This window comes from Rhinolophus hipposideros (genome assembly GCF_964194185.1).
Source record: "Rhinolophus hipposideros genome assembly, chromosome: 15".
Classification (NCBI taxonomy): domain Eukaryota; kingdom Metazoa; phylum Chordata; class Mammalia; order Chiroptera; family Rhinolophidae; genus Rhinolophus; species Rhinolophus hipposideros.
The window spans coordinates 26,149,927-26,163,245 of NC_138061.1; the positions used below are offsets into that span (position 1 = coordinate 26,149,927).

The following is a 13,319-nucleotide window of genomic DNA, read 5'->3' on the forward strand; positions in this document are numbered from 1 at the left end:
ACCACTCACCCACCCCCATAAATGGCCACAGTGCAGGTGGTGAAAGGGCGAGCCAGGCTCCCCTTAGGTACAGGTAACGACATCCTGGCCCACAATCCCAAGTGACATCTAGGGCCTCTGGGGGTGGAAATGGGCCTGGGCCACTCCATTATTTCACCCAGAGGCATCTAACACATTTTTTTTCTAATGAAAAGATGCCAAAATAGGGTTATCAAAATTGATATTTTAAACAAAACATTTAGCAAAGTAATGGCTTTAATATACACAACAATATCCTCCCTTATCACAAGATACAAAGGTCTAGTCTACATACTAAGGGAATAAGACACAAGCTTAAAGTTCTACAGGGAACATCATCTCCCCAGTCCGACTGGAGTAGCTCTGTAGTTGGCCAATAACCTCATTTGGAAATAACAATTCAAAGTCCATCCCTGAGGTTGTTTGTGGGAATGAGTTCAGGGCCAAATGGCCCTTCTGCAACAACTCCACCCCCAGTCTCTAGTTATAACTTTTATTTTAAAAGAATATCTATATTCAAATAATGAGTACAAATAAACAATAAAAAAATAAAAATAAGAAAGCTACACAATTTCAGACAATGCCTTCCAGAACAATCTCTAACTATTCACTGATTCATCAAGGGCAGGTTCCCGCCTCCTCTTTGAAGGATGTTGAACTTGTGGCAGGAGACCTTGGCCATGTGATATGTAATGGTTCCCTCCTCTGCCCCTGAGTGTTGGGCTGCAAAGCTGGGCCAGGATCAGGCAAGAGAAACACGGATTTTAGAGCTAAAGTGGCTCACTGCTCCCTTCTGGGCATTGCTGTGTCCTGGGAGCAGTGAAAGGACCCTCTGGCTCTACCTCCTCTGTGCCAGGGCCGTATGTACTGAGCTCCTTGGATGGAATGGGTTGAAGCCTGTGATTCGGTTCCCATTCTGAAATGAGGAAACTCATTGTAACTGGCAGAACTAGGATTCTTGCCTGGTCTTCTAATTCCAGATGCTGGGCTCTTTCTACACAGCTCGCTGTCCCCCACCACATGCGTTTGGGGGTAAGAGAGAGAGATGAGGGGGGAGCAAGCACCTATGTGGGTTGTGTGGGAGATGTACTAGCAGGCACATGTGAGCCCTGGCCTGCCAAGTCCACTGCAGTCATACTGCCAGGCTCCACCAGGCCCTCCGCAGGGGGCTTGGGGTCCAAAGAACCTGGCGGTTCTCTGTGGATTCTCTGGGGGGCAGGCAGACATCAGATGCAAAGTCCACCCTTCCGGCCCCCTACACTAGGGTGTCCTTGAACCTGGAAAATGAAGCAGAGTCTTCTCTCCTCTTAGAAATTCAAGAAGCTTCTCACTTTGCTTCAAGAGAAACAGGCCTCAGTTCATACCTTCTGGCCCCAATGAGCTGAGCCCCAGAAGAAATGTGTGTCACTGCACAACGTGGGTGTCACAGAGCATTCATTGTCCTGTACGGCAGGGTACCGTCATCTCAGCACTGAGATATCAATGGGGTCTCAGACAGGCTAGCGGATACTGTCCTAAAGCAGGTTTGTCCACAGTGCCAATCGTACTATCATTCTAATAATTGTTATCATTGGAATCACTACTTTCCAATGTACTGCTCTTTGTAATTTACATCATGCTTCCACTTGCATTCTCTCAGATTTTTCTCCCAACCATTCTATGAGATGGACATTATTACTCCCATGTGTCAGATGGGGAGACTGAGGTTTAGAGACTATCTCACAGCTAAGTCTGTGGCAGAGCTGTGATTTGAATCTAGAGTTCATGTTCTTACCTGCTTGACTTACTGCCTCAGTTGGAGCCACTCTATTCCCAAAGCTGGTGCCGACCAGACTCTGTGGAAATCATTTAGTCTAGCAACTCAGCAGTCAGTGCAATGGAGTGAAATTGAACATGGCCGTGTAGTCAGACCCGGGTTCAAATCCCAGCTCAGCCATGTATTAGGAAGTGGCTTTGGGCAAATGACTGGGTTTCTCAGAGCCCCAGCTTCCCATCTGCGAAATGGGGCTATTGAGAGTACTGCCTCAGGGAACTGTCATGGGTAATGGAAGAGGGTGGCCAGGGAAGAATGGGAGGAATTTGTCATTTCTGCTACCTTCTATCTTCATTTATTGTACTTGTGGCTGTGTTGTATGTTGAGAGTCACAAATCATGGTCTGGTCCCTGGCTTCGGAGAGGGGAGACCCATGTGTAAAAGGGGAAATGAGTCAGAGGATACAGAACAGGAATTAATCCTGCCAAGCGAGGCTTCCACCAGAAGAGTGAGTGTGAACAAGGCTTTGAGGGAGGTGAGCCTGCTGGCTGGGCTGCCACGTGACACCCTGGCTGCCCTCACAACTGCACAGTGCCTGGTTGACAAGGACTTTCACATCCATTATCTAGTTTGAGCCCCACAATAATGCTGGGAGTTAAGAAGGCACTTTAAGCAGTTTATAACTGGGGAAACCAAGGCGGGAGAGATTCAGTCCAGGTCACAAACCAGCAGGGAGCTTCCTACTTGTCTCCTGACTCCAGACCAGTGTCCCCTGTTCCTCTCCCAAAATAAAACAACCCTGGGGTACTGTCCCCGAGCGGCTCGACAGAGCCTGTGTACTGTTAGGCCAGGAACAGGCCAAAGGCTGAAACTGCCTTAGGCCTAGAGAAATGGCCCAGAATGTGCTGAATAGAACCATCTTATCTTAAAAGCCATCTTGTCTTGCTCCCTGCTCATTTGTACCTACTGGCTGGTATTCTCCTCTTAGGAGCCCGTGATCAACAGACCTAAACATTCCCAGACAGCGGCATGGGAACAGGAATATGGAGCGAGAGGACAAGGCCACACCCTGAAACCCTCAGTTACCAAAAACAATGCAACGAAAAGCCCCTGAAGCATTGAAGAGCAACAGCTCCTTGTATACCTTCCCCCTAACAGACTCCATACACATCTTACTCTCGAAGAAGTTATTGTCTTTTCTAATCTGACCTCCCCCAGCTCCAACACGCCAAACAAATTCTAATAAGACCAGTTTTGGTCTCCCGCAATTCATTCCTCCAGCCGTGCCTAACATGTACCTCTTCTGGCCTTTAGCTGAGGAAACCAGGCTCATTCACCTCTCTCCTGACCCCCACAATGGACAGGTCTACTTACCTCGGAAGGGGATATTGCCCAGTTTGTGCAGGTTCTCTTCCAGTTTCCCATAGTCCACCTCTGCTGTGGCAGTGAAGGGGGTGGTCACAGCGGGGTAGATGCCTGCAATATCTACCTTCCTCCCCTCTCCTGAGGCCCAGCCCCCCACATTCCTAGACAAGCCCCTGCTCAGCCCCTGCCTCACAGAGAACCAGACTCGGGGGCCCAGCATTGCCATAGGAGGCCTGAGGCCCAGCTAGTCTCTGCCCCCAAAGAGGCTGAGTTTGGATTCCTTTCTACCCCCGTTAATGATCAATGTGTCTAGTTAAAAGTTTGCCGCCCCCTGACTTGTCGGCCCTGGGGCAGGCTGCGCTGGGTGACCACAGAGAAAAGCTAGGTCTATCGTTCTCAGGGGGTTCCTCCTCTTCCTGGGGAGCAGCTGGAGAAATGCCACAACCCCGTGTCCCTCTGACCAGATGGAGGGCTGATTCCTGGAGTCCTGACACTAATGAGTGTCTCCGGTGGGGCCTGCCCTTTCCTCCCATAATTCCCTGTCCCAAAGCCAGGAGCCCTGCCAGCTTCCACTTGGCAGTTCCATGGTTGGTTGGAGGAGCCGATGATATGGGCTGGCCCTGCCCTACGCGAGGTATGGCAGATCTGAATGGGAAGATGCCTGTGATCCGCAGCCTCTGGGCTGCCCCACCCCACTTCCCTACCTGGCTCCTCCTGCCAAACCTGCCACATGACAGGCCTGCGCTGGCTACACAGAGCCCCACAGGACATCAGTTACCAGGAGGGAGCCCCAGACAGCGCATCGTGAAGCTGGTCTATGCTGGGACTTGGGGAGAGAGGTAACAAAGGGAAGAGTCCTCGGCAGGAGAGGCAGCAGGGCTGGCTCAAGGGGCTCATTCTTACGTTCCTAAATATTTCAGACACAAATAGAAACAAACATCACACGTAGCAAAATGACTTTTTTTATTGTAGTAGCTTGTGGGAGCTCTTGGATCTTACGCAGAGGAGTGGCTCAGGTCTGGAGGCCATTCATATGACCATCTAGCTGCATGCAGGAGACGGGCCAGGTGCTGAGCTGGGCTGGGGCAGGCATTTACTGGGCTGGCACAGGTTGGGGGGTCTCTGGTCTACTCCCAGCAGCCCCCTCCAGCCCGTTCTGTTCTGACCCTGCCTCAGGGTGCTCCAGAGCACTTCGGGTGTCAGCTTGCCACAGCTGCACCAGGTCTGTGGGGGTCTTTCCTGCCTGGGGGAAGCAAGAGGAGATCTTGTCACTGTTCAGAAGTCTGTACCATGAGGTGCCATCCAGTGGTTCCCAAGAGGAAGCGGTTGGCAATGTCTGGAGAATTTCTGGTTATCACAACTCAGGGGTGGGAGTAGGGGTAGGTGGGGGGTGGGTACTGCTGGCGTGCTGAGTAGAGGCCAGGTATGCTGCTTAAACAGCCTACAATGCACAGGACAGCCCCCACAACAAAGAATTATCCAGCGCCAAGTGTCAATAATGCCAAGATTGAGAAGCCCTCATCTACATCCTCCCCATATCCTCCTGACTTTCCCATATCTCCTTAACCTTTCTTGAGTCAGGGGCCCCACCATGTTCCCCCCTTTTGTTATCACCCCAGGCTCCAAAGAAGAGCTTGGACTAGGAGACATGAAATCCTAAGAGAACTCAACAACCACCAGGAACCAACACAGTGTGCTAGGAATGGTCTTGCCAACCAAGTGCTTAGGTTCCTTCCAGCTATGTCCCTCCATGAGTTTGGCCTCCCTGGGCCTGGACATTAGGATTCCCTTTAGTCTATTTGGGGGCTTTGGGAAGTCCCCTAACCGTCCCTCCAGGCTGTTTCTCTGTACTTGCACTCTGGACATAGACCTGTATAGAGAGAGTTGGGAAACTAGATAGACCCCAAGTCCCCAGGGTCTCAGAGAAACCCTCCACTATAGAAGCACTCCAAGGTCAGACAGGCTGCGTCTTGCTCAGTTCTGCATTTCCTCCAACTGCCCAGCATAGGGCCTGCCTGGGCAAGCAGTGCACACTGCTGACTGAGTCAGGGAAGGAATGAACTTACCAGGTTCCTCGTCATCATGTCGGCCCCATGCAGTAGTAGCAGTTTGATGATTTTGTAGCGGTTGAGCCTCACGGCGTCATGCAGGGCACTGTCGCCTTCCTAGAGCCAGTGTGATACTCAGCATGACCCATGTGGGCATGTGTGAACCCTCAGGATGCCTGTACCCCTAGGGTGGGCCTGGGCAGGGTGGGCCTGAGCAAGAGGGAACCCACTCACTCTGTCTTTGACGTTGATGTCCAGGCCCAGGGATAGAAAGTACTCCACGATCTCCACGTGCCCCGTTCTGACCGCCACGTGCAGAGGCGTACTCAGCAGCTGGGTGGGGAGGAAGCAAGAACTGCTAGGTGAAGGGATCTGGACTGCGGTGCTCTGGGAGGGGGGCTCTCTTAACTCCAACCTTATCCCTCCCCCAAGTCCTAGTGCCATGGCCTTAGCCCTGGGAGTGCAGGTAGGGAATGCTATAATTTTCTACTATCCTGTCCAATGGTCTCACTCTGAAACATTACATGCCACCTCCTCTGGGAAGCCTTCTATGATTCCCCTCTCACCCAGCTGTGGACAACCACTCACTCCTCTGTCCTTTTTTTAAGTGTTTTAAAATTTATTTTATTGGGGAATATTGGGGAACAGTGTGTTTCTCCAGGGACATCAACTCCAAGTCATTGTCCTTCAATCTAGTTGTGGAGGGCGCAGCTCAGCTCCAAGTCCAGTCACCATTTTCAATCTTAGTTGTAGGGGGTGCAGCCCACCATCCCATGTGGGAATTGAACCAGCAGCCTTGTTGCTGAGAGCCCGAGCTCCAACCACCTGGGCCATCCAGCTGCCCCTCCAGAAGCTCAGCGGCAGCTCGTTGTCTTCAATCTAGTTGTAGAGGGTGCAGCTCACTGGCCCATGTGGGAATGAAACCGGCAACCCTGTTGTTCAGAGCTCACGCTCCAACCAACTGAGCCATCTGGCCACCCTCCTGTCCTTTTTAAATAATTATAAGAGATGTCATTTATTGAGAGATGAATATGTGATAGACATGGCAAAAGCTTATAAAACATTAGCCTTATGTTGAATAAATAATTAATTTATATATATTTCCCCACCTAATCTACATGAGAACTCTGCAAGACATTTTACAGATGAGCAACAGAGGCTCAAAGGCTGCTATTTGCTTAAGGTCACATACAAAGGAATGAATGAACAAAAAATGGAGGATGAATAAATAAATGAACAGATGAATAAATGGATGGGTGAATGAACAGATGAATGGATGAATAGACAGATAGAAGGATAATGAAGGATTGCATGGATAAACAAATCCTGCATCTTTTGGGTGGTCCCAAAGCTCCCAAGATAGTGGATCTCTTCTCTTCCCCTCTTTGCTCTTCCTGCTCCCATTCCCAGATGGTGGTCTCCAATGTCCTGCAGTTGATGGAAGGGACCCATCCCTGGGCTCTGCAGCCACTCCAGAAACCGGCTAGCTCACTACTTTCCTGCCTTCTTGGGCTTTTCTGCCCTCTGCCTCCCACCTGCCCCCCAACAGCCACCCCAACATCTGTGAGCACTATTGCCTCACCTTATCCCTCATATTGCTGTCTGCTCCTCGGCTTTGTAAGAGTTTCACCACTTCCAAGTGGCCCCCACGGCAGGCCCAATGCATGGCTGTGCAGTCCAGCTAGGAGGGAAGGATGGGGCCTAATTGCAGAGTCTCAAGGAAGAAAGAGTTCTGGAAGAAAGGACTCGAGCAAAGAGGGCAGGGAGATAACCAGGGTAAGGGTCCCGGGAAGGGACAGGGCCTCCAGTGGCTGGGCAATGCATGAAGCAGAGCAAAAGATCTCTTGGGCCACCTGGTTCAAATAAGATTACAGAGTAGGTCTGGGGAGGAGATGGGGCCTGACCTAAGATCATACAACCCACTAGAAGTGGGGCCTATCGCCCGAGGCAGCCTGTCTGTGTCCCAGGTTGGCACAGAGAGAAGGAATCTATTGGTGCTAGACCCACCTCCTGCCTCCCACCTAATACCTGCTCTCTTGCTCACCCGATCCTGAAAGTCCACAGTGGCCCCGCTCTCCAGAAGCTTCTCCAGGATCTCCATGTGGCCCTCCAGGGAAGCTCGGTGCAGTGCTGTCCGACGGAACTGTCCCCAGAGAGATTGTCAGGGCCTGACCTCTGGCCCCAGGACTGAGCCCACCTCCCCAACAAGCTGAGACCCAAGCCTAACCCCAGCTTGCTCCTGACCCTTGTGCTGGGTCCCCATATCTTCCATGTTCTGCCAGCTCCTCACGCTCTAGCCAGACCAGCCTTGGAGACCTCCTATGCCCTAGAGACTCTGACCTTCTCACTGCCCCCAAGAACACCAAGCCAGACCTTCGTCCAGGCTGTCCTCTGTGCCCTTACTTCCTGTGAGTGCTTGATGAATTATTGCTATTCTTTTAAGATCTAGCTCAAGTGCCATTGTCTTCTTGAAACCTCTGGGCCAGGATGGGCAGGTATACCCTGATTACTGATTCAAAGAAGGAGTGAACTTCCTCCCTCCCCAAAGCAGTCAGCTATCGGTTTTGGTCTCTTGAAGCATGAGTGTCCCAGCTACGCTTAACCCTTGTCTTTTCCTTTTTTGTACTCCCAATAGATAGCACAGTGCTCAGAGGTAGGAGATGCTGAGAACAAGAGGATTAAGAGACTGAAGTCTAAAGGACAGAAAGGACTGCGTCTAAACCTACGATAAGGCAGGCTGAAAGGGGGTGCATTAATTTGCTTAATCCCAGCATGTGAGGACCCTACAAAGTGAAAGAGGCCGTTTCAGGGAAACCAAAAAAAGTATAACGGGTGATGGAAACATTTTGAAAGTAGTGGTGATGGTTGCACGGCATTAGAAATGTAATCAATACCACTGAATTGTACACTTAAAATGGCTACAATGGCATAGTCCATGTTATATATATTTTATCACAATAAAACAAAAATAATTTTTAAAAAGAAGTATGTTATTATTCTATATGGCACAAAAATGTATCCTAGCATGTGCTTTATGATTTTTTTCATTCAGTCAGTAAATACTTATTGAGGCACTAGTATTCCATTTTATCCCCATAACATGCTCTGAGGGAATCGAGCTGCTTTACAGAGGAAGAAACTGAGGCACGGAGAGATGATGGGCCTATCCACAGGTCACATAGCTAGGGAGTGGTAGAGATGGGATTGAGGCCCAAACTCATGATCTTGGACTCTTTTTATTTGATTCCATTCCTCTTTCTCCCCCCCCCCCCCGCCCCAAAAATAACACTGACATTTGTTACTCTGGAGAGGGTTCAAGCTGTAAAGAGTCTAAGGATTTAGATAAATTCCTGTGGGGAAGGGGGCATCCCAAACCTCCTGAGGGCCCACCTCCTAAAGGACACCCAATGCCTGTTCTCCAACAGGCCCACAAGTGGGCGGGTGGGGGGTGACCGCTGAGAAAGGGAGGCAGGGGCGGGTGGGAACATCACCTGATCGCAGGCGTCCGGGGAACCCCCGCCAGCCAGGAACTTCTCAACGACCTTCATTTTCCCCTCCACCGAGGCTTTCAGGAACGTCTCCTCATCCACAGGACCAGTCTGGAGGGTGTGCATGCCATCATGGAGGGCGCCCAGCCGTGATCCAGGCCCTGGGTGGCTCCCCCTGCCCACACAAGTATCCTCCCCCAGACACTTACTGTCTCCTCGGGCTCTGCAGGCGGCTCCTGGGGGGCCGCCAGGGCCTCTCGTTTCTTCTGCTTCCGTTTTTTCCGAAGCTCGATGAGGTTGTGGATCCCGCCCACATCGATGATCTCCCGCCGCAGGTCTAGGGATGTCTTGCGCACACGCTCTTGGCCCTGAGTGGGGATGGCCGGTCAACCCCCACCCATGGGGGTCCGGGACCCCTGAACTAAGCTGGAGGGGGAGGATAAGGAGAGTTTCTCAAGAGGAAAAAAACCCAAATCTAGCTGTCCTTCCCAGGACCAGGAGAAGCAGATGAGCCCCAGACACAGATGGCTCAGCTCAGAGGCAAGGGAGGCTTGAGGGGGCTGCTTGAAGGCTTCACATGGTGGGGGCGGGGGGGAGTTGAGGGAATCTCAGAAGCAATTCTTAGCCTAGAGCTTCAGAACAGGGTCCAAACCCTCAGTCTCCATGCAATTCCGTGTGTGTGCGTGCACAATCATAAAAGTAATACATGATTAATAAAAATAAAAGAACTGCAGAAGCGTAAGTTTTGGAGAAAGCCCTTTGCTCCCAGAGGTAACTTCTATCATGGCTGGGTTGCTGCCCTTTGAGACACACATCCTGTGGGATCCTCCTCCACATTGTGGTCTGGAGACTGGTTTTCTCTTACCAACACGGACTTCTCTCCTGTCAGCAGGCACCGCCTCCCGCGGCCCCTTAACACTGGCATGGTGCCCTGCCATATGGCTGTCCCATCACTGGGTCTTTCCCTGCCATCTGTACAGATCCTGACTCAGCAGTTCTGGGGTGGGCAGAGATGCTGCATTGCTAACATGCTCCCAGGGGCATGCCATGCTGCTGCTTTGAGGACCACACCAGGAGCAGCAAGGTCATAGCTGCATGCCCTGTCTCCTGAGTGTGGACATTGGATTCTGCCCACACTTACCTTAACCTTTTGTAAGGCCAGACTCTGAGCTCCTTGGTGCTTCTCATTCTCCAACACCAGCATGTCCATGGGCAGTTTCTGGTGGGCGGTTCCGTGGAGTTTCTAGTGAGCAAGGAGAGGATGTGTGCTGGGGCCTGTCCATAGCGTCTGGAGAGGCAGGTAGCCTCTCCCCCAACTACTTCAAGGACACCCCCCCAAGGACATTCTCCCATGTAACCTCAGAGTCTTTCTTCTGCCCTCACTCCTGACCGATCCTGAAACGCCCCTGGCCAGAGCAAGGCTCCTAGAGAAACCCCCAAAACAGGACAAGTTCCCGTTCCCTACCTCGACCCCAGCCCCAACCCCAGCTCAAACACCTGCGCGCTGACTGCCCTGAACCCCCAGCAAAACAAAATTAAAAGCTACTGGGATGAGTTTTCATGAAATTAAATATATTTACCTTTTCAAGCACTGAGAATATTTTTAAAAACTTTTTGGCATTAAAAGTTTACTTCGATAAAATAATTGATAAGAGGTGATAATTATTTTTTAAATGGCTTACTTGGCAATACTAAAATTTGGCAACTCTATGTCAGATACCAATTTTTTTTCCCCTCAGATTTTACTGATCTATGAAATCCTAGAGCGTGGAAACTGTTGCTCTCAGGGAACCGAAGTGATGGCAGCCACAGTCTCCCAGCTTTCTAACTATTAACCTCATTGTAAAAATATGGGAGAAACTCCTCTCTATGTGTAGTTCCAGCTTGCCTGGAGTACTTCCTCATGGCCTCCTTCTCTCTTCTAAAGGAAATCACTCTTTGTGAAGAGCTGGCGCCTCTATCTCTGAAGGCCCAGCGCACCAGGAACAATTGCCCTGGTTCCAGGGTGCTGATTAAGATGCCAGCTGGGGAGGAATGGCCACCCTTACAGAGCTCTCAGCTGCCTTTTGTATTTCCCACTGAGCTCCAGTGTTACACTCTTCAAGGGTCGTTTCGAGGGCTGATTTCCCAGGTCTTTATTTGAAAGGTCTTATTATCTACTGGCCTCTCACTTCCATGTGGGGTTTACATGAGTTGAGGTCTCCCCAGTGTTGGCCTCGCCTGAAACACTGCATCTTCTCCCGTGGACAAAGGATGACCTAAGACTACAGCAACTATTGCATGTGGGACCCTGGCTGGGATCCCCGTGGATCAGCCAGAGGGTGGGCTTGGGTCTCAACCATCTTAATATGCCCAGCACTTATACCAGGGCCTAACATGTAGCAGGTGCTCAACGAATGTTAGAATAAATGAATGAATGAATGGATGGATGGATGATAGCAGAGGGCTCAGCATCTCTGCCCACCCCTAAGTCCTCAGTGATGACTGACCCAGTAAGCTCCCCACAACAGAGCACCATCTCCTGGGCTGGTCTCCAGGACCCTTTCCCTTCCCACCCAAGAGGGCGCAGGCTGGACAGAAGCTCTCCCCTGAGGATGCTGCAGGGCTGGGTGCCGGTGGGAACAACTGGGGACTCTAATGCCCATCTATGTCTTACCCGGACTACGGCCCCCTGGCTTCCGATTTGTCTTTGTGGGCTGGCATATTGTAGGTGCTCAATAAATGCTTATTGAATTGGATGCTAGTTGGTGAAACATAACAAAACTTCCACTTTACTTATAAATGGTTGTACAGATTAAATGGCAGTATGCCTGTACAATGTTTAGTACAGTGCCTGGCATGGGGAGGTATGCGATGGGAAGGCTGGCTCTGTGGGCACCTGGTGTCCTCAGAGCCCTGCTGCTATATTTGTTAGATGAATGAATGGATGAGGACTGCTGCATGTTCCCTTGCTGAAAGTCTGTGTCCAGTTCTCCCAAAATGGCAGAGGCATGACTCACCTGCCGGGCACCGGTGCACATGCCCTTGGGGGAGTGAGAAGTGGCATTCCTGGAAAACCAGGGATGCCTCCACCAAGACTCAGCAGGCTCGTTCCCAGCTCTTCTCCCACAAGCTTGCCCTCCCTTCCCTAGTCCTCGTATCTTCTTCCACTGGCGTCCTGATCCGTCCCTCTCCCTCAGCCCATTCAGTCACCCTTCCTTTTTTGAATGGAGTCTACCTCTAACCTGATTTATCTCCTCCCGCCCAATCCTACTAGGGCCAATCTTTCCCCCTCCAACAAGGCTTTGTCAGGGCTATCAGAGCTGCCTCACTAAAATAGGTCAGATAGCATCCCCCTCCTTCCCTCAACAACCTTTAGTGGCTCTCCATTGCCCACAGAATAAATATCGTTCACAATGACCCTCTCTGGTTTTTGTCCTGCCTTCCTTCCCAGCTTTAGCCGCTGCCATCAGATTTTCTCATGTAACAGTCACGCTTTCACTCACCTAACCTTCAGTGCCTGTGCCTGTCATTTCATCAGCCCGGAATACCCTCCCCACTCCTAATCTCCACTCACCCCCTGAAGGCCCCGCTCAAATGCCCTCCTGTCCACAGAGAACTCCTTGAGGGCCCATCGTGGGAACAACACCCCCACCCTTTGCGTTCCTTCACTTCTGATTTAACATCTCTATTTCACCATTTCTTCATTCTGCCTTGTTTAGAGTTGACTGTGCCCCTGACAGATGTTGGCTAAAATAAATGCGGGGTTGGTAAAAAGGAGGCAGGGGCTGACCTTACTGGTCCTCTCATCCCTCCTCTCAGAGCAGACGCTAGCTCAAGCATTAGTTTAAATAAAACGAAGAGTAGGAAAAGCTAGCACGCTCCTCCTCCCATTCTTTATTCCAGAGAAATTGCAGCTGCCCAGAGCCCCATCCTCCAAAGTCCTCCCCAAGTGCGGCTGGCAGTCCTGGGAAAACCCACGCTTCGTTTCCCGTACCCCTCCCTCACTCTGCTCCCAGTTTGTATTCTTCTTCAGTGACCAAATACTGAAGTTTCTCCTGTCCCAGCCTCCCACCCAGCAGCTACGGGATCTCATGGCCCCAATTTCCTGCATTCCCAGGCAGGGCCCTACCTGTCTCACTCTGTGCAGCCAAGCCTGTCTCCTCAATGCCCAGGTGGGGGGGCAGTGTCTTGGGGAGCCCAGCTTTGGCTCACCCACCTCAAAGTCCCTCCGTTCTTGGGGCTGAAGCCTCAGTCTCCCACCGCAAGCAACCCCCTCCACCAGGAGCACCCTGTGGCTACAATGGGGCCAGTGGGCCCCTGGGGACAACTGTCCTCCTTCCCACCACAGGTGTGGCAGCCAGGCTATTCTTTCCCTTGACAGCAGAACTGGGTCTCCTCAAAACCCCGTGGGCCCCCACAGCCTTGCCCGTACCTCATTCTCCTCCTCCTGTGCCAGCCGCTGCTCAATAAGCGCCGTGGCCCTCTGCACCGCCTCGGAGCCTGCCATGGTGCCCGCCGTCTGTAAGCTGCCGCTGTAGGCCGCAGGGCCATGGGGGCTTTATAGACTGGGGCACCCACCCCCACCCTGCTGGGTGCCTTTGCTCTGAGCTCACCAGCCCAATTCTCCACCTGCCTCCCCCACCTGTCACCTTCACCCGAAGCAGC

At 51.5% G+C, this 13,319-nt stretch overlaps 2 protein-coding genes across 4 annotated transcripts in view; both read right to left on the reverse strand.

The window, feature by feature from the left end:
- The window catches only part of HOGA1 (4-hydroxy-2-oxoglutarate aldolase 1), a 28,089-nt gene extending 24,259 nt beyond the window's left edge, over positions 1 to 3,830 (reverse strand). Inside the window, exon 1 of one of the 3 annotated variants that reach the window (XR_013995036.1) lies at positions 3,146 to 3,677. Coding sequence is in view for 2 of the 3 variants with exons in the window: in XM_081075188.1 (XP_080931314.1) it covers positions 3,146 to 3,362 (217 nt within the window). In the remaining variant the exon portion in view is untranslated. Of the gene's footprint in view, positions 1 to 3,145 lie in introns of all 3 variants that reach the window. The other 2 variants (XM_081075188.1, XM_081075190.1) reach the window with 2 other exon arrangements.
- Positions 3,831 to 4,083: 253 nt separating this feature from the next.
- On the reverse strand, positions 4,084 to 13,220 carry ANKRD2 (ankyrin repeat domain 2). Its single transcript, XM_081073507.1, is given in 10 exon segments — positions 4,084 to 4,379; positions 5,203 to 5,301; positions 5,419 to 5,517; positions 6,767 to 6,865; positions 7,229 to 7,327; positions 8,676 to 8,783; positions 8,882 to 9,040; positions 9,814 to 9,915; positions 13,087 to 13,173; positions 13,176 to 13,220. Coding segments are annotated over 10 exon segments (1,032 nt in total). The 5' UTR covers positions 13,206 to 13,220; the 3' UTR covers positions 4,084 to 4,229.
- Positions 13,221 to 13,319: the final 99 nt, after the last annotated feature.